This window comes from Vipera berus (genome assembly GCF_964194415.1).
Source record: "Vipera berus genome assembly, chromosome: 8".
In the NCBI taxonomy this organism is placed as follows: Eukaryota; Metazoa; Chordata; class Lepidosauria; order Squamata; family Viperidae; genus Vipera; species Vipera berus.
In genome coordinates, this window is record NC_138211.1 from 2370369 (window position 1) to 2396026 (window position 25658).

At 48.9% G+C, this 25658-nt stretch overlaps 1 protein-coding gene across 1 annotated transcript; it reads left to right on the top strand.

The window, feature by feature from the left end:
* Positions 1 to 4641: 4641 nt before the first annotated feature.
* Positions 4642 to 25658, top strand: ABCG4 (ATP binding cassette subfamily G member 4; the record flags this gene model as incomplete). Its single annotated transcript, XM_081334083.1, has 14 exons — positions 4642 to 4870; positions 15949 to 16066; positions 16735 to 16867; positions 17096 to 17146; positions 17544 to 17689; positions 18117 to 18240; positions 18399 to 18513; positions 19582 to 19721; positions 19993 to 20091; positions 21228 to 21396; positions 22403 to 22503; positions 23433 to 23591; positions 24693 to 24811; positions 25433 to 25658. 14 exons carry the CDS (start codon positions 4642 to 4644, stop codon positions 25656 to 25658), a joined length of 1929 nt encoding a protein of 642 aa, XP_081190209.1.

Sequence of the window (25658 nt, forward strand, 5' to 3'; positions counted from 1 at the left end):
CCCAAATGCCCCCTTGTGCTTGGATAACCAAGCATCCCTCCAAGCTCAGTAAGCAGAGGGGAAACCAAGGCACGGGACCTTCTTCAGAACTAGGAACTTGCGGGGGTTTTCTTGGTGGGCTTCTTGCAGCAGGAGCCCCCTCTTCCTGCTGGAGAGCGAGGGGAGGGTCCTGGCCGGCGACTGCAGCTGGAGCGCCCCCTCCCCCTCCTCCACCCTCCCCGCCCTCAAGAGCAGCAGCATCCGCGGAGCCTTGAACAGCAGCGCCCGGGATTTCGGACCGGGAAGCGCAGCCCGGCCCAGCCCTTTCGCGCTCCTGCCGGCGGACCGGGAGCTGCCGGAGGAAGGAGCCCGGGCAGGGGCGGCCGCGAGCGGGGCTGGGCAGGGCTGTGCAGGGCGGGGGGCACTCCTCGCCCCTCCCCACCTGTTCCAGCCCGGCGCCCTCGGGGATGGGGACGGAGGCGGCGGCGGCGGCGGCCGGCTGCAGGAGCTGAGTCCGCCTCCCTCACCCAGCTCGGGGGTCGCTGGTCCCCGCAGGAGGAGAGCCGCTACTTGGCCTCGCCCGCCCTCAGCCACCCCCCCGGCGCCCCCTCCCTCCCCACGCTGATGCAGATGCCTGCGGAGGGGAGCTAGAGGTCGGCGGCAAGGAGAGCGGCGGCAAGACCCCCCCCCCAGGCCAGGGGCCGAGCAGCGGGGAAGGGGCGGACGGCAGAGGTGAGCTCTTCCCCCCCTCCCAGCAGAGGGATCTGGCTGGCCAGGGCCGGAGGGGACCCCTGCGATCTCCCCCCACTCGCCCGGGAATGGGGTGGAGAAGGGAGAGAGAGAGAAGGAGGGAGGGCGCCTCACGGGGAGGGGTCCGCAAACTTTTGGGCATCCTTCCCCTCCGCGGTGGCCCGGGGGCGTCTGCGCAATTTGCGGGCAGGGCTTTTCCCCGCCGAGCAGGGTCTCGCCTGGCCGGGCAAAGGGAGGGATCCCAGCCCATCGGGGGGAGGGGGAGGGGGGCTCAGAGAAGGGTAGGTGGTCTTGAGGAGCTGGGCAGGACAAGTTGCTCCAGTCCAGTTGGTCCAGTGCCCTCTTTTCCTAGAGGTCCAGGCCTAGCAGGGGGCAGAATGGCGGGGGTGGGGGGTCTGTCTAATTGTAGCCGGTTTGACACCTTCAGGAATTCCTCTGCTTTGTTTTCAAGGAAGCCATCTTTTAAATCTATCTATCTATCTATCTATCTATCTATCTATCTATCTATCTATCTATCTATCTATCTATCATCTATCATCTATCTATCTATGTCTCTTCCCTCCCCCTCTCTCTGTCTATCTATCTTTCCTTCCATTCATCTATATCTAATCTAGTCTTGCCCTTCCAGCACCTTTGAGGCAGGTGGGGGATTTCAGATTGCTCAGCCTTAAGAGTTATGGAATTCCAGGGGTCTCCTGTCAAGTTTGGGTATGCTTAAACCCCTCCCCTCGCCGCCACCCCCCCCTTGGTGTGGCTAGGTTCTGGTTAAACCACAGAATATCAGGCTGCAAATATTCTAAGGGTCAGGGAGGGGGGAAATGGGGATGGGGGGGCATAGAAGATAGCCATTCCTGGAGGGGCAGTATTTTCGGCTCTAGTGGGAGGGAGGGAGGGATGGAGAGAGAGAAAGAGAGAGAAAGAGGGGGGGGGGTTGTGGAATTAGTAAGTAGCTCCCAGACCGGGATTCTGGAGAAATCTGGGCTCCGACTGCCAATCAGCCATACATTTTACAGCAGCATTTATTGGCTAGCCAGGAATGAAAGCATTTCTGAAAGGGGATCACGCGTGGTTTGGAAATGGGGTGGGGAGGGGCCTTCCAGAGATGCCTCCCATCTAGGGGACCCCCGTTCTCTCCCAAGAAATGCCCTGGCTAAGAGAAGGTGTCTCTTGGGCTGTGATGGGTGGGGAGAGAAAGGATCTCTCCGAAAGGCAAATCTGGAGGTGATGAAAGGAGATCCTGTGATGAAATAAATCTACGGAGATTTGGCATTTCAGCTCAAGGAAGGCAAGAAACTGCTCAGACCCCCCCCCCCCCCAGCAGAGAAGCCCTTGGCCCAGGCAGCCCCTGGAGCCGCAATTCCAGCCAGGCTTTGCAGGGGAGGAAGGAGCAGAGCCTGCGCAGAAGAGCATTTCCTGCGCTCTCCTCTCTCCCGTTTTGGACAGGCTCTGGGTCAGAGATCCATCAGCCTTCCTCCTTCCCTCCCTCCCTCCCTCTTGTCCTTCCTTCCTTCCTTCCTTCCTTCCTTCCTTCCTTCCTTCCTTCCTTCCTTCCTTCCTTCCTTCCTTCCTTCCTTCCTTCCTTCCTTCCTTCCTTCCTTCCTTCCTTCCTTGCCTGTGCTAGCCCTCTCAAGCCGGGACCTTTAGATTACAACAACCATCATTCCCAGCCTGGAGGTACTGGTTTGATGGCCATTGTAATCCAACATTTTGGAAGCGGAAGGTGTCTTGATGCTTGGGGGGGAGAGTATCTCCACTCCACCCATGGAGGGGGGGGCAGATGGGGGGGAGAATCAGCAGCGAGGGCGTGTCTACCAGTGTGATCTGCTGCACACCTTTGGCAATTCAAGTTCTCCTCCTGCTTTGCTGAGGTTCTGCAGCTTAAAACAGGGCAGGATGGAAGCCGATTTCTCTCTGAGGTGTATGAAGGGTCTCTCTTTTAGCTCCCCCCCAAAGCTGAATGGCACCCCCCAGCTCATCCTCCTCCCCTCCAGTCTATCTAATCAGACTCCCTTTGCGGGAGATCGTCCCACTAGGGCCCCTTCCCCCCCACCCTCTTGTCTTGCACTTGAATGCAGCCATTAGTTTTTGCCTTGAGTTTAATCCTCCATCCAGATTTGGCTGGCATCCCTATTTAAGCATTTGCTTTGAAACATTTTCCTTGTCTCCGTGTTAAAAAAAAATATCCTAGGAAAAAATCAAAGGAGTGGGTGGAGAAAAGGGCTTGCATATCTTGCTTCTTGGTGGTTTGCATTTGCAAACCTGGAGCCCCCCCCCCCAAAAAAAAAATTGGATTGTAAGCAAAGGCAGTGAGGGGAGCATCCAGTCAAGTTCCTGGTTCGGCTCCCCTAGTGACTTTTAATGCAAAGTGGGTGCACCTGGGACCTGGGTGCACAGGGGTGACATTTTCTGCAGCCCCTCTCAGGTGAAAAGAGGAAGGTCCTTCTGATAGCCCAGCTCTTGCACCTGGTTGGGCTAGCTGGGAATTAGGGCTTCCCTGAAGATAAACTGTGTGTGTGTGTGTGTGTGTGTGTGTGCGCGCTTGTGCTTTGGCAAAGGGCAATGAAAGAAATCCCTATCCTTCTGCCGGCTGTTTCCTTCCCTGCCAGCTAATCAGGAGCCTCTCCTCCAAGCATGCTCACGGTGGACTTCAACTCCCAGAATTCCCCAGCCAGCACAGCCATTCCCCAACTGTCTGGGGAATTCTGGGAGTTCTTAAAGTTGCCAAAGCTGGACACCCCTGCCATAAATGACAGTGCTTCACCTTCCATCTTTGAAATGAGAAAGTGGAAGGAAGATGGTGCACATACCCTTTCCATGGGACCTCTGTGCAGAATGGAACGGAATGGAACGGAACAGAGAACAGAACAGAACAGAATGTAATATAGAATGGATGGACAGGGCAGGACAGAACAGAACAGAACAGAATAAGAGAAGAGTGGAGTGGAGTGGAGTGGAGTGGAGTGGAGTGGAATGGAATGGAATAGAATAGAATAGAATAGAATAGAATAGAATAGAATAGAACAGAACAGAACAGAACAGAACAGAACAGAACAGAACAGAATAGAATAGAATTGAAGAAATCAGCTCTGATTCCTGTCACGCAATCTCTTTTGAGATAGAAGCAGTTGGGGCACGGAATTAGTGATGTAATGGGGTGTGGATCACTTTTTAGAACAAGATCTGGTGTATATACAGCAAGGTGGAGCATATGCAATTATCCAGAAGAAAAGATAAGTCTCGGAATCAAGAATGATGGTTGTTTTATTCAGTCTCACTTCTTTGGAATCTAGTTTAAAGCTACTTAAACAATTAAAGCTATTTCTCTTGGGGGGAAAAAGAGAAACCTGACTGCAATCTATGGGCAAAGGAAGTGTGTGGTAGCATAGCTACTGCCCAGGAAGTGGTTCTCTAAAATTGGGGTGCCTTTCCCTTGCTAAAAGTCAGATGTTATTTGCAATTTATTTATCTATTTGTACTTTGATGTGCTAGATTCACCTATCAACCAGGATTTAAACCATTGATGGTTTCAAAGTCCATGCTTGCCTGACTACACATACATAGCAACTCTCTTTTTACAACCTTGTAGTCCCTGTTCAGGGTAGAGTTGGGGGTGACTAGATGGAGCTGTGCATTTGCAGGCCAGATGCCCTTCCTGGCGCCACACGGAATTCACAGTAGATATTTTCTCTTTGTGTCCTAGGAAACAAACGCTTGCCACTTCCTAGGATTAAACACTCAACCTTCTGAATGGGAGGCGAGCGCCTTGACCACTAGGCCACTAGGCTGCCCTAACCCTAACCCCTAACCCCACCCACCATGGTGGATGGACTTGGCCATTCACAGCCTTAGGGAGCACCTGAAGAGCAGAAGACTCACCTCTGTCTCCTTTGCCTTCTCAACAGAGGAGCAGCTATGGCGGAGAAGAGCCTTGATCCCACCTGTGTGTCCATTGCCCTGGAGGACTCTGTCTGCAACGCTGGATCGCAGGACGGCTCCTTCCTGACCACCCACCTGAAAAAGGTGGAGAACCACATCACGGAAGCTCAGAGGTTCTCCCATTTGCCCAAGCGGTCAGCTGTGGACATTGACTTCATTGACCTGTCGTATTCGGTCCGGGAAGGTTCCTGGTGGCGAAAAAGAGGTAGGACGGCAGCCTCTTGGAGGTGGTCGTTAGAATAGAATAGAGCTGGAAGGGACCTTGGAGGTCTTCTAGACCAGCCCCCTGCTCAAGCAGGAGAACCTATACTGTCCCAGACAGGTGAATGTCTAGTCTCTTCTTTAAAATCTCCAGTGATGGAGCGCCCACGGTTTCTGGAAGCAAGCTGTTCCACTGATTGATTGTCCTCATCGTCAGGATGTTTCTCCTTAATTCCGGGTTGCTTCTGTCTTTGATCAGTTTCCAACCATTGTTTCTCGTCCTGCCCTCTGGTGCTTTGGTGAACAACCTGGCCCCCTCTGCCTTGTGGCAGCCCCTCAGATACTGGAACACGGCTATCATGTCTCCCCTATTTCTTCTTTTCTTTAGACTAGCCAAAGCCAAGTCCCGTAGCCGTTCTTCGTATGTTTTGGTTTCCAGGCCTTGGATCATCTTAGTTGCTCTTCTCTGAATTTTTTCCAAACTCCCAACATCTTTTTTGTGATATGGTGACCAAAATTGGGTGCAGTATTCCAGGGGTGGCCTCGCTAGGGTTTTATAAAGCGGTACTAACACTTCGCGTGATCTTGATTCTATGCCTCCGTTTATACAACCCAGGATTGTGTTAGCTTTTTTGGCTGCTGCTGCCCACGGCTGCCTCATGGTCAAGGGATTGTCCACTAGGACTCCAAGGTCCCTTAATCCTTGCAGGGGCCAATCGAGGTTGCAGGACCTTTCTTCCTTGAGCTTTGATCTCTGTAGGCATCTCTGCATGGGAAAGAGAAAGCAAGGAGGCTCTTGGCCCCAGCATAGGCAGCCCTCAACCAACGGCCATAATTCAGCCCATCATTTCAGTCATAAGTTGTGATGGTCATAAAATAGGTCATTATGGGACCTCATGAGGTGGCCATTAAGGTTTGCTAGGGGGTGGTTTTTGCCAGAAACTGGAAGAGTACGCCAATTTCCAGCAAAAAAAAGAAGTGAATTGTGCTCACAGGACCTTGGGGCACTGCAAATGGCCACAAATTCAGACTGGATGCCAAGCACCCAAAATGGTGGTCATATGGACATTGGAACTTTGAAACCGTAAGTCCCATTTTCGGGATGAGTTGTAACTTCAGATAGTCTCTAAGGGATCAGTCATAAGTTGAAGACTGCCTAGATGCCTGTTGGGACCGCCATGTCTCTTTGGTGGCTGTTCTACTCCAGCATCCTTAGTGAGTTCTGATTTTGTTCCAGCTAAGCATCTAACCCAGTTAAGGCTGGTCATCCCCAGTCTGGAAACTTCCAGACATCCTGAGACTGCAGCTTCTAGTATCTGAAGGCCAGAGGTTGGAGGAGGTTTTCATCCACGGACAGGCTAGTGGAAACCAAACAGATGACCACAAACACAGATAGCTGTGATTCCTTCATCTTCCATTCCATCTGATGAAGATGGAATTGGTCACTGAAGATGACAGATGATCCAGCATGTGAGCTGAACTCTCTATTGCTTGTCGTGGAGGCCATGAACTCCTTGCCCTGGCCCATGACCTAAAACCCCTACTAAAGCCTTGATATTAAGGCATCTCTTGAGGAGGTTAGTGAATGTAGGTAAGAAGCTCCTGGACCCCTAGACGGACAGTAACCCATAGAATCCCCACCTTCTCCTTGCAACTCAACGTCCATCCAGCATTCCCCTTCCCCCAAGGACTCTGGAAACAACAGAGTTGTCACGGGGCATGATCAGCACACGCTCTTGCTCTCCGTAGCATCAGTGCTGCTGCAGTACCTGAATCCAGATAAGATCTCAGCGCAGGAAACTCCCACCTTCTTGCCGGCCAAGTTTCAGTCACACCTGTCAGATATACTCGTGCCTCCAAGATCAAATCCTGAAGGTACCAAGAACATTTATAACTTGGCAGGTCACATGTTCAAAACAGCAGCCTAAGGCTGAGATATCCGGAAAGAAAGAGTCCAGGGGCAAAGGAAGAGGTCCCTGCACTAGAGAAAGGGAGAGTGCAGAGAAAAGCAACAAAGACGATTAGGGGGCTGGAGGCTAAAACATATAAAGGTTGGAGGAATTGGGTACCTTTAGTTTAATGAAAAGAAGGACAGGATAGCAGCGTTCCAATATCTCAAGGCTTGCCCCAAAGAAGAGGCAGTCAAGCCACTCTCCAAAGCGCCTGAAGGCAGGACAAGAAGAAACGGATGGAAACTCATCAAGGAGAGAAGCAACTTAGGAATAAGGAGAAACTTCCTAACAGTGAGAACAATTAACCAGTGGAACTCCTTGCCTCCAGAAGCTGTGAATGCTCCAACACTGGAAGTTTTTAAGAAGAGACTGGACAGCCATTTGTCTGAAATGGTATAGGGTTTCCTGCCTGAATAGGGGGTCAGACTAGAAGACCTCCAAGGTCCCTTCCATCTCTGTTATTCCTATTCTATTCTGTTCTGTTCTGTTCTGTTCCTGACTGCCAATTTTCCTTGTTATGAGCAGGCCCATCCAGGACCCCTGTCCTATCTCCCCTACTGGACATAGCTGCAATCTCTCTCCCATCCTTATAACCCGTGAAGCTGACCTGGCACCCTACCCACACCCTAACCCAGGGGTGTCAAGCTCGCAACATCATGTGACGTGTTGTGACGTATCACGACTTTTCCTCCATTGCCGGCAATGGGGTGGGCACGGTTTTGGCATGACTCATCTGGCCCACGGGCCCACAGTTTGACACCCCTGCCCTAACCCCTGAGGGGGGGAGTTGTGAGGCCCATGCTTCACAGCCAGCTTTCTTTGCACTTACCCTACTCAGGATCCACCCATATCAGTCAAAACCATGAAATCCCACTTATGTTTTCTCCAGTGCCAGCTCCCCCAGGCTCTCCCTCCAGGAAAAACATCTCCCACTGTTCTCTAGGGTGTATTTTCCATAGAGGGAGGATCCAGGGAATTTCCAGGAAAGGTTGTATCCGTTATGCATCTTTGCTTCCCAAAGTGTCCTGCCTAGTTAGACGCCTCTGTATGAGCAATAGAGAACAGGTCTGGTAGTGGATAACAAAGTCACGCTTGGCACATACAAGGGATGTGTCCTTTGCCCCATTCCCTGGGAGGAACCCAAGCCCAGAACTCTTCAGATTCTGGAGCTGCAGATGCTGAGAAGAAGATAAATTTAGCTGCCTTCCACCCCGTTCCTCTCTGAGCTCCGTGGGGATCCTTTTCCTGCGTGGGTGAGTGGCAGAACTGTTGCTTCCATATGCATCGGTGCGCAGAAAGCGGGGGAGAAGCGGGAAGTGGCTGCTTTAATTAGTCTCTTTAAAAAGGTGGCAGTCATTGGTGCCCAGAAATAAAAGGAAAAACTGGGACTGCCAGGGGTTTAAGGTGGAAAAGTTTTGTGAACAAGGGGGAGGTGAGCGAAAGAGATCCATTCGGAGAGGGAGATCAGCCTTTGCTCCAATTAATGACGGTCGCAGTGTCCCAGAGTCACCTGATCACCTCTTGTGACCTTCTGACAAGCAGATTCAATGGGGAAGCCAGATTCACTTCACAACCGGATTGCTAACTTACCAACTGCAGTGATTCCCTTAACGACTGTGGCAACAAAAGTCACAAAACGGGACAAAATCCCCTTAGCAAATGTCCCACTTAAGAACAGAAATTTGTGATCCCTACGCCGTGGACTACCTGTACAAGTTAAGGAAGAGAGAATCTTGATATGTTGTGGTTTTGCCAAGCGGGAAAACCCCATCTGGATAAGCAGGCTAAGTGTGAATCAGTGCTCCCGCACCCATTTTAATTACAAATTGTTTATGGCAGTGTTTCCCAACCTTAGGAACTTGAAGATGCGTGGACTTCAACTCCCAGAATTCCCCAGCCAGCATAGCTGGCTGGGGAATTCTGGGAGTTGAAGTCCACGCATCTTCAAGTTCCTAAGGTTGGGAAACACTGGTTTATGGCACCTCTTCTGCCAAATAAAGCGGGCTACTTGAAAACCTGGCTTTTCGATTTATCCGGCCTGCACTGAGGGGGGGGGTTTAGTTTTAAATTTTAACATTGTTTTATTGTTGGGCTATTATTAATTTAATTCTTTTTAATTCTATTTTTATCTTAATTTATATTGTCTTTTAAATATTGCCCTGTAAACCGCCCTGAGTCCTTCGGGAATAGGGCGGTATAGAAAACTTTTTAAAAAGTAAAAAAAAAAAAAAGTACTTTGGCAACCATCCGAAGTTCAGCTGATCTCCTAGCTGGCCATGAGGGGAGCCTTCACAGACCCTCCAGGAGGACCACCATTCCCAGGATGCCTTTGAGTGCCAGGTCAGGAGGTGGCCTATGCAGTTGTGGGGAAGAGGGGAGGCTGTGAAGGCCTACGTTTCTATCTGCTGCCCCCAGGGACATCCAGTTCTTTTCCTGTTTGTGTTGGCTGTTTACACATACGCATGTAATGCATGTATGCTTATATATGTGTCATCACTTTGATAAAGGCCACCCAGTTCTGACAAAGTTAGTAACAGGTCCAGGTGAGAAGGCAATAACCCAGAGACTCATGGGCCCAACCCACACCAGTTAAATCTCTTCAGAAGACCCATGTACTTCTAGTCTGGCTTTAATGCCTATTGAAAAGACAAGTCATATCTCTAGGGATGATGTGACTCCGTAGGGCAGAAACAGCAATGGGGAAGACATCTTGTCTGGTCCCATCAGAGGACAGTATTTTTGATGGGGCCTGGAGCACACCTACAAAAGAATAACGGAATCACAGAGTTAGAACCCACTTTAGAAGTCTTCTAGTCCACCCCCTGCTCAAGCACGAGATCTTACACCATTGCAGACAAATGGTTGTCCAATCTTTTCTTGAAGACCTCCAATGATGGAGCACCCACTACATCTGGAGAAAGTTGTTCCACTGATGAATTATTTGGTCAGGAAATTTCTCCTTAGTTCGAGGTTGGTTCTCTCCTTGATTAGTTTCCATCCATTGTTTCGCCTTCAGGTGCTTTGAAGAATAGGTTGACCCTCTTCATCTTTGTGGCAGCCCCTTAGATATTGGAAGACCCTAGTCACCCCTAGTCCTTCTTTTCATTAAACTAACACTTCCGGAGAATCTCTATAGTGCAGGGTTGAACTATGGAATCCTTGGTGCTCTCTGGGCTAGATTGTTTTCTTGCACACATTTCATTACCCAATTAGATAACAACATCAGAGCATGGAGGATGTTATCTAGTTGGATAATGAAACATCTGCAGGCAAGCTCAGAGAGCACTCAGGACTCCACAGTTAGTTCAGTCATCAATTATGTTGCAAGATGTCAACCCAATCGCAATACTGAAGAAACATTTAACTTAGATGGAGGGTGTTGGAGAGGCCCACCCTGGATCTTCACCCCAAATATGGCGCCTTGTCCCCTTTCCCCTGATTAATGGGCTCCAAGGTTATGGTATCAGGAAAGATAAATGCCACTCCAATTTTGGAGAGTGCAATGCCAGATGTGAGTTAGTTTAGTTTAGTTTAGTTTTATTAAATTTTTATACCGCCCTTCTCCCGAAGGACTCAGGGCGGTGAACAGGGCATATGATAAAAATACAAAACTACAAAAGTTAAAATAGAATTAAATTAATGCCCAAGATAAAACAATAAAATATACAAATATTTAAAACCCAAATTAACTCCCCATCAGGCCAGGCCAGCTTGTTCAAACAGGTGGGTCTTTAACCCGCGCCGGAAGGAGCGGAGATCCGGTGCCATCCGGAGCTCCACCGGCAGTTGATTCCACAAAGCCGGGGCGCCCACAGAGAAGGCCCTCCCCCTGGGGGCCACCAGCCGGCATTCTCTGACTGGAGGCACCCTGAGGAGGCCCTCTCTGTGGGAACGCACAGGGCGGAGGGGAGTTGACGCCGGCAGCAGGTGGTCCCCGAGGTATGAGTCATCTCATCAGTCATCAGAAAGCAGGGCAGACTTTTGGGAGATGATCTGATCAATGTTCTTCTCTGATGTCACCATCCCGAAACTGTGACATTTTCTGACGCCTCTTCCACAAGTTCCCTTTCAACTGTATCAATTACTCCCTGTGTACATACGTTTTGAGGGAAACCAACTATGAGCCCAGCCAAAGGATGGATGGTGACGCTGAGTCATTCTTCACTGTAGGTTTTCCACCACAACTTTGAGCAGCAGTTCCTTGCTAAAGCTGATCTCCCCAAGATAATCATGGTCAGACCTGATTAGCTCTTGAACGAGAGACCACTGTGAAATCACTAGAGCATGGGTGTCCAATCTTGGCAACTTGAAGACTCAAAGCTTGGCTGGCTGGGTAATTCTGGGAGTTGAAGGCCACAGGTCTTCAAGTTGCCAAGACTGGACGTCCTACAGCCTAGGCTAGACTTGGAAATGGAAGATAACTTTCAGCAGAAGGAAATGTTTCCTATCTTAAGAAAAGATCAAGAAAGAAAACCAAGAGACGTGTCCAGGAGTCAACCTCTACTCAAAGGAGTCCCATTTCTTTTCACTTTTGCACAACCATCACTTCACTGGATCCACACACCCAAGCCACACAACCCCCTTATGGCATCATCCAACCTCAGAATTGGTCTCGCTCTCAGGTTCCTCCAAGGAGTTCCAGGAACTGTAAGTTGGGAGGGATTAAAGCTTGGGCGAAAACAACGAGGTGAAAAACCTGTCATGGTTCCTTAATTTGAAGGAGTGCCTATTGAGTGCTTTGAGCTCTGCCTGCTGCCTTGAAGCTGAGCTGGATCAGGTATCCCAAAGGTGCTTTTTCCCCAAAGGCAACTGGACTTTCTTGGTTTTCTCTTTGAAAAAGTTTCAAGTTTCTTCAGCTCTGTGGGTTCCACTGGCTTCCAAACTGAACTGAAGAACTGAAGAAGCTTCTTGGATGAGAAGCAAAATGTTTTCAAAGAAAAAAAACTAAGTCCAGTTGCCTTTGGGAGAAAGCACCTTTGGGACAACCATGACCTGGAACAATCCATCCATCCATCCATCCATCCATCCATCCATCCATCCATCCATCCATCCATCCATCTAAATAGAGCTGGAAGGGACCTTGGAGGTCTCCTAGTCCAATCCCCTACACCATTTCAGACAAGTGGCTGTCCAGTCTCTTCTTACAAATCTCCAGTGATGGAGCACCTACAACTTCTGGAGGCAAGCTGTTCCACTGGTCCTCACTGTCAGGAAGTTTGTCCTTAACTCCAGGTTGCTTCTCTCCTTGATCAGTTTCCATCCGTTGCTTCTTGTCTTGCCTGATACGGATGACTGAGAATCTCCATAGACAGCTGGATCAGGTGGACCACATGAGAGTTAAAATCTGGATGCAGGATGGGAGTTGTGGTTTAGATGCAGGATGCCAGGTTGGGTAAGGCTGGAGAGCAGGCAAGAGGGGGCTACCAAAGGGACACCTGTGTGCATACATGTGTGTCTTGCAAATGTGTAAAGCACATTTTCCTTTCTGGATTCTCAGCTCTTTGAGAATTCCCGAGTGTCACTTGGCAGATCCCGCTGGCCCCTTCTACAGCTCTGCTGACATGCGCAGCAGTGCACTAACATCTGGTGCGCTAACCCGGGCAGGTCAGGAGAGAGAGAGAGAGAGAGACCCCTGGCTAAGGGTCTCTCCGAGTCCCGTGGGAACCTGGCTTGGAATGCCCCAGACCTCGGGGCATCTGGCCCCATGCCCCTCTTGTGCAGGAACCCATTTCTTCACACCAGGCGCTGGGAACCAAGGTCCTTTGAGCAGCTCTCTGGCCTGGGCTCAAAAAAGAAATGAAATCCAATTCTGCTGAAAAAGCCCGGCTCTGTGCTGAGCAGGATTTGCAGCTGCCAGCCAGCGAGACAAGGTTACTGCCAGTCAATGAACTCGAGTAGCCGCCTGCCTCCCCCGAGCTGACTGGCAGGTGCTGCGGCAGCCCTGCGGGCTGTGACGAGTCCTGGGAAGGGTGTGTGCACAAGGTGTGTGCATGTGTGTCTGTGGTGGGGCGGGGAGAGGTGGTGTCTCCATGCATCCTCCACGCTGACTGCAGAACAGGCTGAGTGCTTCGCAAAACCCACTGCGGCTGCCATCCCAGAAGCCTGAAGGAGGCGTTTGCTGCATGCTGCATGCATGCTGCATGCTTAGCCTGGATGATGCTTACTCTCAAACGGGCTCAACATCCCCCTCCCTCCACCACCCATTTCCAGCACCTCTGCTCCAGTCTAGAACGTTCTCCAGCCTGCCAGAGAAGGGAAGTGGTCGCTTCTGAGCATAGCATAAGAACCCATAAGTGACCAGATGCTATTTTTCCACGCTAAATATTTATTTTTATTTTGTTTTCATATTTAAGAACTGTCCAGTGCTGAGAGACTCTGGGCAGTGTCCAATAAAATATTAAAATCATAAAAACAGCATACAAAATTTAAAAGTTCCTTACTGGAACTGCATTCTTAATTTATGCCTTCTTTCTTAAATATCGCGTGAATCTTCCAGCTCAGCATTTTATCCGTCTGAAGCCCTTAAAACGAAGGTCTCTTTTACCTTACGCTGCTGTTTTTATCTCTTTATAGTGAATTTTCGAAATAGAAAAGGGGAAAAGCAGAAAATAGCGTTTGATTTACCAACTGTCTCTCTCTTTCTCAGAATCTCTCTCTGTGTCTCTCTTTCTAGAAGGGGAATGAAGTAATTAAAGGGCAATTAATGAATCCCAATTGCATTGACTGCCCTGAATGGAAGAGGCAAAATGGGGACAGAAACTTTATGGGTCTTTATAAGAAATCTCTTAGGTGTGTATGAAGCCTGAAGACTTCAGGAGTTAGGGCAGAGTTGGACAGAATCCGAACCCCAGGAATGGAGTCTGATATATATGTAAACCCGCAGTTTGCTTGCTGGAGGATAGTTTTATAAATAAAATAATCCCTTTTGGGTCTTTTGACACCCACATCATAGACATCACGTTGAAGTTGAGATGTTCCTGTATTTAGAGCAGTATTTCTCAACCTCAACAACTTTAAGTTGGGTGGTCTTCATCTCCCAGAATTCCCCAGCCAACCATGTCCATAATTTCCCAGCCAGACCATCACAATTCTGGTCTGGGACTGCCATAAAAGATGGTAGGACTCCATCCCTTTGCAAAGTGACCTCTGGATGGTCCAGGTCTTCTCTTGAACCAGCCAAGGGAATGTTGATGCTTTGGTTCCCTCTAGTGGTGGTACCCGAGACTTGCTTCAGATGGCCAATTTGCTAATTTATTCGGGACTAGATTGATTGCTGGGCGGTGCCCAGGCCTGAATCCTTGAGTGACAACAGATGCAAACCTAGCAGTTGCTCTCCTGAGTCCATTTAAGCCAGCCTTCCACCTGCTTGAAGCGGTCAAATTCCCACCATCCTTCATGTGGGAGGAGACCCCAGTGATGGCTCATGACAACTTTTGAGCATGGATCGTGGATAAAGCGGGCATCCAACTGAAGGACAGAGAAAGCATCCGAACCCAGAAAAGGTCCCTTTTCTGTTCCAGCACTTCTGGTGCAGCAAAGCCCATTAGCCAAACCCAGTTAGCAAAAAAAAAAAAAAAAGAATTTCCATTTCTGATTTCATGCATTTAGTTTTCGCCAATGCTCCTTTTGGCATTTACGATAGCAATAGTGCTTTATTAGGCACTCAGCTGTGTGCGGGGCGAACATCTTGTAGTATTCAAGTGAATGTTTTGGAACACGTCTGCCTTACATCGGAAGAATAATATTTTGAGGGGGGAGGGGAGAGGGCCTTCTGTGGTCTTTCCCAGCTTGCTTCCCCAATGCCTTCTGTTTTTATCCCCTTCTGGGTTTGGAAGATGGGATCTGGGTCTTGCCTCCCACCCTCTGATAGGGCAGCAGTGAGTCTGGTGGGGTTGGGGGCCAGCGGAGACCAGACCAGTTGAACGAAAACCTTGGTGGAACTTTTGAAGGCTTCGCTTCTCCCTAGGAAAGAATCTCGTGGCATTTCATCCCTCTTGGTTGAGAGAGAGAACGGAACAACCTCCCTATTACTTACAAGCAGAACTGAGCCCCACATTTCTGTCGCTAAGTGAGACATTGGTTAAGGGAGGTCGCCCCCATTTTATGGACTTCCTTGCTGGGGTCGTTCAGCGAATCACTGAAGGTGCTAAGTCTGTCGCACGGTTGTGGCGACTGAGTTACAATAATCCAATTGCGTACAAATACGATTGGTACAAATCTCAACCTGATACAGTAAATATTCCCTCTCTTTTCCTCTTAATATACACTGTCTCATATTTGAATTAACACATTTTTTATTCTAATAATCACATAGAAGCAACTTTCTTACATTTTATCATTTTAGTTTACCGGTATGTATATCCTATTTATATTAACACTCAATCTTTTAGACAATCAATAACCCAATGACTTTTTCCCAATTTTGATTTACCATTAACATTTAGATGTAACGTTTAATATTGTTCATCTGCAAATTACAAATGACCCCGATTCCCTTTATCACAATTCCTCACGAAATCTCCGCACCACCGCTCCTTCCTAAACCTCGACTGCTAGATTTTATTTACTGGGAAAACGGACATGGCCGCCCAAGTCCTTCCTGGTGATTCTAGGCAGCTTACAGAAATAAATGATGATCCAACGTTATCCACTCAGTCATGTCCGACTCTTGGTGTTCCTATGATCCTATTTTATTTCTCCATAGAAATAAAACCCCAGCACAAAATCCCATAAGCCCCCACCCCTCTGGTGACAATAATCAAAGCAACCCCTTGATGGGTTCCGTATCACTCTGGGTTCCCCAGGCTAACAGTGGAAAAATCTTGGCTTTAGGGCCTTTCGAAAGAGCGTCAGAGTGGGGCCAATCTTACTCCCACAGGGATGATGTTCCGCAGGGATGGAGCCACCAGGCCCTTCTTGGTCCCACCAGATGGACTTCCTTAAGAGAGGAGACCTATAACTCCTTATTTCCAGTCGTCTTTCTGCAGGGATGACGCTCCATGGGGAGAAGGCCCTTCTTCTGGGTCCCACTAGCTGGCTGAAAGATACGATCATTTAATTAAAAAAAAGTCCATTCCCTTTGCTCACCAGGACCCACTAGAGTCCCTTTATCTTCCTATCTCTTTTCCAGGATATAAGACGCTGCTGAAATGCCTCTCTGGAAAATTTTGCCGCCGGGAACTGATCGGTATTATGGGACCTTCTGGAGCTGGGAAATCTACCTTGATGAACCTCTTGGCTGGTTACCGGTGAGAAAACACATCTTTCTCTAAAACAACTTGATTTTTAATGGAAGGATTTGGGCCTGTATCCTGACAAATGCCAGGCTGATTTTCACCCAACTTCTTCGGGTTGATTTACCTTGCACAATCCTTGGGTGCCACATTGCTCGGAGTAACAGTGAAATAAATTGGAGAACTTCTTGATTCAAATTCTGAGTTAAAACCTTCCAGAAGTTAGTGAAGTCTCTCTGATCAGCGCCCCTCTCCTTGCGACCCTCCCAAAATAAATCTAGCCAATGAATGAAAAACGGAGCACAAGGTTTAGCCTCTCCTAAAATCAATGTCCCCCAACCTTTGGAAATTAAAGGTGAGGGGATTTCAACTCCCAAATTCTCAGCAATGGCTACGCGGCTGTGGAATTCTGGGAGTTGAAGTCTATATACCTGGAAATTGCCAAATTTAGGAAACCCTCCCTTAGATCCAAGGCAGTTCCGGTTTAGGAACCTTCTAAGGCAGGGGCGTCCAACCTTGGCAACGTGAAGACCTGTGGACTTCAGCTTCCAGGATTGTCTGGCTCGGGAATTCTGGAAGTTCAGGTCCACAAGTCTTCAGGTTGCCAAGGTTGGACACCCAACTTCCAACTAGGAGCCACAGATCTTCAACCTGTAAAGATCTTTGGTATTTCTTACTTTCAGGGAAACAGGCATGAAAGGCCAAATTCTTGTGAACGGACAGCCGAGGGAGCTGCGCACTTTTCGTAAGATGTCATGCTACATTATGCAGGATGACATGCTGATGCCCCATCTCACCGTGAGGGAGGCCATGATGGTGAGTGGGGAGAGGGGAGGTTGCAACCGTGGAAAGGGAAGAAAATAAGAGATTTGCAAGCCTTGGGATGCAGAGTCTAAAAACCCCATCAGGACTCCATTCGGGGACAGAAAAAGTGCCTGGCTCACCTCTGGAGGAAAAGGTGGTGATCCCAGAGCTTTCAAAACCAATTGCCCCAGTAAGTCTGCTAGAAGCAAAGAATGAGATCCCTTCCTTTTCTCCACTAAGGGTTCAGCCAACCTGAAACTTAACGAGAAGCAAGAAGTGAAGAAAGAGCTGGTGAGTTGGCATTCTCGGTTGTCTTCAAAAGCTCATGAAGCAGAGGTGGACCTTCAACCATGCAATGAAGCCATTCCTAGCTGGTTTGGATTCCTAGCAAATGGACGGATGGATGTTCTTCCATCTCTTCCGCTTCCTCATCTGAGAAGGGCTTCCTTTGCAGCCGACGCCTTGCAAAGTCTAGGTTAAGACACTGTATTTCTCAAATGTATCAACTTTGGGATGAATGGACATCAATGTCCAGAAGTCCACAGATCCAGTGGATCAGTGTCTTTAAGATGGGTGGATGCCTCATGCTGGCTGGGGAATTCTGGGATTTGAAGTCCATAGTTCATAAAGTTACAGAGAAACCTTGGTCCATGCCCATTTCCCATGGCAATTCTTTTCCGGCAATCAGGTGAACGAGATCTTGACTGCCTTGGGACTCCTGGAGTGTGCCCACACCCGCACCTCCTCTCTCTCTGGAGGACAACGCAAGCGACTTGCCATCGCTCTTGAGTTGGTCAACAATCCTCCAGTCATGTTTTTTGATGAGCCCACCAGGTAACGAACAGCCTCCCCCCCCCCCCGGTCCCTGCCTTGTCTTGGGGAGGACCCTCGTCCCTGGGCCTTGATTAGTCTTGTAGAACATTGATGGGAATCCCGCAAGAAATGGATGGGATGTGGAGGTTGGACCAGAGCAAAAGGTAGAAAAGAATCTGTAGAAGAGACCACGAATGCTTTGAATTCAGTGTCAAGAGTCTAAAGGTTTTTTTTTTAAAAAAAGCATCCCACTTTCCCAAGACAGGGGAGAAAGAAAAATGGCTGTTATACAAATGCACAACCGAAACACAAAGGTCTGCAGCCTGTTTCCTGCCTTGCAAATGCACCCCCAGGCTAGAGCTTCGCCTCACCCCAAAATAGAAGACAACCCCTCTCCTTGTGCCCGTAGCCCACAACTGCTTTGTCCTCTCTTTCTCTGCCTCTCCAGCGGACTGGATAGCACGTCCTGTTTCCAGGTGGTCTCCCTCCTGAAATCCTTGGCCCAAGGGGGCCGCACCATCATCTGCACCATCCACCAGCCCAGCGCTAAGCTCTTCGAAAAGTTTGACAAGGTGAGACCTTTGCAGAAGGATGCCTGCAGGGCCTAGAATATGTGGGGCAGGAATCCACCCTTTTAGAACTCTTTGATTTGAGCATGGCCCATCTCTTACTGCACTCAGAATTTGCACTCAATGCCTTTCTCCTCTCCTCTCCTCTGCCTTCTTTCCAGCTCTACATCCTCAGCCAAGGTCAATGTATCTTCAAGGGAGCTGTGTCCAACCTCATCCCGTATCTAAAAGGGATTGGCTTGCATTGCCCCACCTACCATAACCCAGCAGATTTTAGTAAGTCTTGTTGGCCATAGATGGCTTTTTCATCTACGAGAGTTAGGAGACGTTTCTTAGGAGCCTGCAGTTGTAGGTCAGGCCTGTGCTCCATCTGACCCAGACAGTCACCCCCTAACAGGAGATATCTCTCCAGGGTTTTAGGTAGATGTTCGCCAACCCTAACTGGACATGCTGAGTACTTTGTTTAATGATCTCCTGAACATCTGGCTACTTAGTTGATGGCTTGATATGAAGCTGTCAACCAAATGGGAACCAGCCCTGGATCTAAGAACGACTTTCGGGAATTTCTTTGTGGGTTCCCTGTCGGGAGCCTATCTGGGTGATCCCTGATAGAAAACAAGATACAGTATTGGACTTTTTGATCCAGCCCACCAGAGTTCCTCTGAAATAGCACTTTCCGATTCTTGGTGCCCACTTTGATTCCCAGACTTCTCATCAATGGTTAGGTCAGCAGGGGGATCTGGGGACTTGGTCCACTTCTGAAAAACCACAGAGAAGGTTAAAATTGACATCCCTTCCCTGCGATGATGTCTGGCGGTGGGGAATTAAATAGCTGTATGGGAAATCAGTCCAATACAGAAGCAACAGCTCAGAAGCTCAGGATTCAAAATTTCCCCTTCAGAATTAGAATAACAGGGCTGGAAGGGACCTTGGAGGTCTTCTAGTCCAACCCCCTGCTCAAGCAGGAGACCCTATAGAATTTCAGACAAGTGGCTATCCAGTCTGTTCTTAAAAACCTCCAGTGACGGAGCAGCCACAACTTCTGGAGACAACTTCCGTTCCACTGGTTGATTGTCCTCACTGCCCGGCCATCGTGGCTACCCCTATTTTAAGTTGTTTGGGACAATTCCTGAGCTTTACGTTTTCCCACAACAGTGAAAGGACAGCTTGCCTTAAATTGCAGTCGTAGCGTTTGCTAGGATCCTGAACGGAAATGCTAAGCGTTATTATCACTGATTCACGAAAATGAAAAATGACTCTCAGCATGGGAAGGGGGGGTAGAGATGGGCGTCTCTTGGCAGAAGCAAGACCCTCAGTTGCCTCCTTCCGTCTTCCCCTCCGCAGTCATTGAGGTGGCCTCAGGGGAGTATGGCGATCTCAACCCACTCCTCTTCCAAGCCGTCCAGAACGGGCTGTGCACCATGGAAGAGAAGAAGAGCAGTCCTGAGAAGATGGATTCCTTGGTGCCAGGACCTTGCATGGCGGTGAGTGGTCTGTGGGGGCGGAGGGAGGTTTTTTGACAGCTGGCATCAGGACATCAGGAGCAGGCCAGGCTGGGTGAGGGCAGCTCTGCTCTGAGCACTCAGCCTCTCCTTTTTTTAACTAGTTGAAGTGCCCCACCTGGTATGTTGCGTTGGAAAAGGTCGTAAAGTCTTTCTTGTTGACCGCTAGAATTGTTGGAGATTTTATTAATCACCCAATCTCTCTCTCTCTCTCTCCCTCTCTCTTTCTCTTTTCTCCTTGGTTCAACCACAGGATTTGGATCACATTGAGAGTCACACCTTTGCTACTAGTACCCTAACTCAATTTTGCATCCTTTTCCAGAGGAGCTATATTTCCATCCTAAGAGACACGGTAAAGGTCAGGGCGGGTGGAGAAAGGGGAAGGAAGGAAGGAAGGAAGGAAGGAAGGAAGGAAGGAAGGAAGGAAGGAAGGAAGGAAGGGAGGGAGGGAGGGAGGAAGGGAGGGAGGAAGGGAAGCAGGGAGGAAGGGAGGGAGGGAGGAAGGAAAAAGGAAGGAAGGGAGGGAGGGAGGAAGAAGGGAAAGAAGGAAGGAAGAAGAGAGGGAGGGAGGGAGATATGTCTTGATATTCTGCATCCCTGATACTTTCTGACTTCAGTTGCTGTGGCAAAATCTGGAACATCTTTGGAGCCTTCAGAATGCAAAACAAGGAGGGTCTCCAGGGGGGATCAAAAAGTCAAGCTGAACCCCACCCATTGTTTATATGTGTTGTGGCCACCAGCTTGACTTTTGTTAACATATAGACACACACACACACACACACACACACACACACACACACACACACACACACACACATATACCACGAACTCTCCTAAGGTAAAGTTGTTCTTTGTGTCTCCAGCCAGGCTGATTGCCCTCGGAGGGACCCAAGATCCAGAGCTTGATCATCATTGTTTTATTCCTTCCCAGCCAAATCATTATTGATTTGTTTTTAATGATCACATCATTAACTCCTGGCCCAGCCAAAGATTCTGCCTGGCTTTCCCCCTAGACCTAGATGGATTTTTGATAGGTTTGCACTTAACAAGTAATAATGAGTGTTTTGTGCCGCATGCGGTTGAGAGAGGCTTGGTTCATATGGCACAAATCCTCTTTATTTTTAATTTGTTCAGAGATTTTATGAACTCCTTTGGCAGCCCTGAGCAGTGTTACAAAAATGCCATTTTCCTGCTGTGATCAAGAGCAGAAAAATAAAAAAAAGTTGCATACATCAACTTTTGAAAACGTGAGAAGATTTCAGAGCTGAGGGTGTTTCTCACCTGCCGGGATAAAGAGGAGTTTCCCTCAACACCAGTGGTCAACTGGATTTCAAGCAAACGTGTTGTGTGAAGGCAGCCATTGTAGCTTTGCCCGATCCATTTGTGGCTTTTTCTTAAGATGGTCCAATGCTTTGCAAATGAGAGGAAAGTGTGTTCTGCAGGAAAATCCGGCCCCAGGTGACTTAAGGACCTTCTTGTTCCGTACAGCTCCTCACCCACTTGAGGTTCATGTCCCACATCTGCACGGGGGTGTTGATCGGCCTGCTCTATCTACACATCGGCAACGATGCCACCAAGGTCTTCAACAATATCGGCTTCCTGTTCTTCTCCATGCTGTTCCTCATGTTTGCCGCTCTGATGCCCACAATTCTGACTTGTGAGTTGGGGGCCCTTTGAAGAACAGCCTGGCATCTTTAGGACAATTATGGGTGAGATGCGTTGGTTTCCCCAAGGAAGATGGAAAATCTAGAGGTTTCCAGATGTTGGCCTGAAGCTCAGAGAGGCTTAGAGAGGATGGGAGAATTTCAGCAGAAGTGAGTGAGGTCTTGTTCTGGCTGGGGGCCACATTTTCTAAATCTATTCCCCCCCCACACACACACACCTTGCTGGCGAGGTAGTGATGTGACTGGAGAAGAGAGGGGCTAATGGTTTGGGGTGCTTGATCCATGAGAGGGAGGGTTGAAATAAATTCAGGGCATTCTGTTAATCCAACGTTTTTTTAATCTTCCTTTTTAAGGAAAGCAATCATGGATGGGCTAACTAAGCTACTGAAAAAAGCTTAACACACAAACCAACATTGGATTGCTGAGCTGGGGGGAAGGGCTGGAATTGCACTGCTGCAAATGAGGCCTTGTGAATGGATGGAGATTATGGGATGAGCAGCTGGAGAAGGCACATCTGCAGTCTTCTTTTGTTGAAGGGGGCGGTGCGGTTGGTTTGTGTCTGTCTTTTTTCCCCTCCTGTGGCACAACAATGAGGGATTTGTGATCGCTCTGTGGCTGTGAGAGAGACTCCATGCTGCACAGCGACCAAATGGGGCCCAGAACGGAGGGCTGGAACATGGGGATCTTTGCTTGAGTCACCCAGAGCTTTGCTTCAAGATAGATGTTCTCCAAGACTTGGGCACCAAAGTCTTATGCCCCCCCCCCACATCTGGACTCTTTTCCATGTGAATCTGCCAATTCCTTTCTCCTGCCTGCCTGGGTATATTGCACTTCTCAACTCATTACTCTCTCTGTGTGCCTTTTTCTTTCTCTCTCTCCTTTTTCTTTCTCTCTCTCTCTCTCTCTCTTTCTCACTCTTTTTTCTCTTTGTCTCACTCTCTTTCTCTCTCTGTCTTTTTCTCTCTCCCTCGCTCTGTTTGTCTCTCTTTCTCTTTGCAGTCCCTCTGGAGATGTCCGTCTTTCTGCGAGAACATCTCAACTACTGGTACAGCCTAAAAGCCTACTTTCTGGCCAAAACTGTAGCAGACGTTCCTTTTCAGGTGAGCAGTTCATCCTGAAACACCCCCCCATTTCTGCCATAGGGAGGCCCCCCCGCGCTTTTTACAGCTTTACAGCAGGCCGAGGTTCAACAGGTGCAGCTGGACATAAGAGGCAGTCTAGCACCTACAACCCCCATTGGGACCGAAACGTCCATCGTCACGAAGCAATGTGGCTGTTCAGTGATCCATGCCTGATTTTACGACCTTTCTTAGCCCTGGTCATTAAGACGATCTTGACCGTGCTTGTTGGAAGCCCCCCGGGAAGGTCCCAAATGCCCATCCCAGGACCCTGGGATGGCGCAACTGTCGTAAATACAGGTTAGTTGCCAAACATCTGGATTTGGATCACCTGACTGCAGGGCACTGCGACGGTCATGAGACAACTGGTCAAAAGGCCCTGTTTTCAGTACCGCCACAACTTTGGCCATTAAGCAAATGGTCCTAGGTCAGTGATGGCGAACCTTTTCGAGACCGAGTGCCCAAACTGCAACCCAAAACCCACTTATGTATCGTTGGGTGCCGGATGGGCATGGCCCTTTAGGTGGATGTGGCCAATTGGGTGGGAGTGGTCCATTGGGTGGGTGTGGCTGCAGTGGTATCGGCAGACTGGGTGGGACTAAAAAGTTCAATCAACCAATTCCAACTTTGCGAGAACTTTTTTTCCCCCCGCGAGAAGTTGAAATTGATTGATTGATTGAACCTTTTTTTTTTTGCACATGGCAGCAGAGGCCTAAAGCGAAAAGGTTTTATAAAACGCAGCTGAAGGCCTAGGACTGGGGCGATGGCGTGTGTGCCCACAGTGGGAGAGCCAAGAGTTGGTTGCTTCCATGGGGGGAGGGCATTGGCCTCCGAGAACCATTTCAGCCCCTACCTTATTCTGAGGGACAGATCCTGACTGATTTGCCCCCCCTCCCCCGCTTCCTCTGCAGATCATCTTCCCCATCACCTACTGCAGCATCGTCTACTGGATGACCGGGCAGCCCCCGGAAGCCATCCGCTTCCTGCTCTTCTCCGCCCTGTCCACCTGCACGGCCTTGGTGGCCCAGTCTGTGGGTCTCTTCATCGGAGCAGCCTCCAGCTCCCCGCAGGTGGGTCTGCAGCAGGGTCCAGAGGGGGCCCAGGAGCCCCTCCTGATGGGGAGGGGAACCTCAAAGTCGTCACCCCAGAATTTAACAGGACCCCACTTGAAAAGGAATTAAGGACTAAGAGAGAGGGAGAGAAGGTGTGACATCTAATCAAGATCCTTCTTAAAATGTTTTTTTTAAAAAAGCAAGTGACTTCACACGTATGCACCTATGCACACACAGATACAAGCACACACACACACACACACACACACACACACACACACACACTCTTTTGAGGTAGAAGACCGTGCCGAGGCACAATCTCTCGTTGTAACAAGAGTCTTCCCATTTCTTGAAAGGCTTTTATTTATTTATTTATTTATTGGGACTTATATGCCGCCCTATCTCCCGAAGGACTCAGGGCGGCTAACAACAATAAAATACAAATAAGATACAAATATTAAGAAGAAATTAAACTATACCTAGCCCCAACTAAAACCAATAAAACGTTAAAACCATATTGAAACCCCTTATCATCAGTCCAGGTCGGCCTGTTGGGGGCCTCTCAACTGAGAATGGCCCCCAGACCTGAAAATTTGTGGGGAGAGGAATAAACACCAACACGCAAAGGGGTTCCCAAATTCCTAGGGCTGGTCCTGGATGCAAAAGTTACCTTACTTCACTGTTAGTTCCTCAGCCTCTCTCCATAATCCTTCCAAGTTCATCTCTCGGTGCTTGGCGAAAAACATCCATCTCCAAACAGGGTCTTCACAAGCCTTGTAATTAAAAAAAACCAACCCCACAAAAACAACATAGAGTTCAAAGGGAAAGAGGTGGCATCAACATTCAAACGATGCAAGTGATGTAATCTTAGCTAGACAAAGTCCTGGACCTCATAACTGAGGAGATAAAACAGGAACATCTACTTTGACCTGCTTTCTTCACCTGGTCTCGTGGGACAAACAGGATCACAACACCTATCTGGCTTGGGATGGTGGAGGGCACCAGTCCGTGGAAGGCTGGTTTACCTATCCAGATTTGAAATCCTGATTTTTCAGTATCCCTCTGGGTCCCCTTCCAAGCATCTTACATGTCCCTTTTCCCTCACCGTGTTCCTCCCAGGTGGCTACTTTCGTGGGACCTGTTTCAGCCATTCCAGTCCTCCTCCTGTCTGGCTTCTTTGTCAGTTTCAAGACCATCCCTACCTACCTTCGGTGGAGCACCTACGTCTCCTATGTCAGGTAAGGGAAGCACCTGGAGCCTCAACGAGTGCCTATAGCTCAGGTTGAGGTCCAGACAGCTTCGGGCTATGGTGGGAGACATCCAGCAGAAGCCATGATGATGATGGTGGCGATGATGATGGTGGTGGTGATGACCACACGTGTCTTGTGATCATGCTAATAACATGGCTTTTGTAATTTGGAGGCCAGAGCTCTCTCTCTCTCTCATCTCTGTCTGTCTGTCTGTCTGTCTGTCTGTCTGTCTGTCTGTCTGTCTATCTATCTATCTATCTATCTATCTATCTATCTATCTATCTATCTATCTATCTATCTATCTATCTATCTATTTTCCATCCATCATCTATCATCTCTCTCTCTCTTCATCTCTCTCTATCATCTCTCTCTCTCTCTCTCTCTCTCTCTCTCTCTCTCTCTCTCTCTCTCTCTCTCTCTCTCTCTCTCTCTCTCTCTCTCTCTCTCTCTCTTCATCTCTCTCTCTCTCTCTCTCTCATCTCTCTCTCTCTCCCTCCCTATCTGTCTCATGTCTTACTGAATTATGCTAGACGTTCCGGTCAACGTTTTGAAGGACGGTCCCACTTATCCTGTAGCTCTGACTGCCCTCCCTCCTTTGCTCTGGCTCAGGTACGGCTTTGAAGGCGTCATCCTCACCATCTACTCCATGGACCGTGGAAATCTGGAGTGCAAAGACATGGATTGCCCCTTCGAGGACCCAGCCAAGATCCTGAAGGAGCTGGATGTGGAAGAAGCCAAGCTGTACCTGGACTTTGCAATCTTGGGGGTTTTCTTTTTCATCATCCGCCTCCTGGCTTACTTTACCCTCAAGTACAAGGTGAAGGCGGAAAGATAA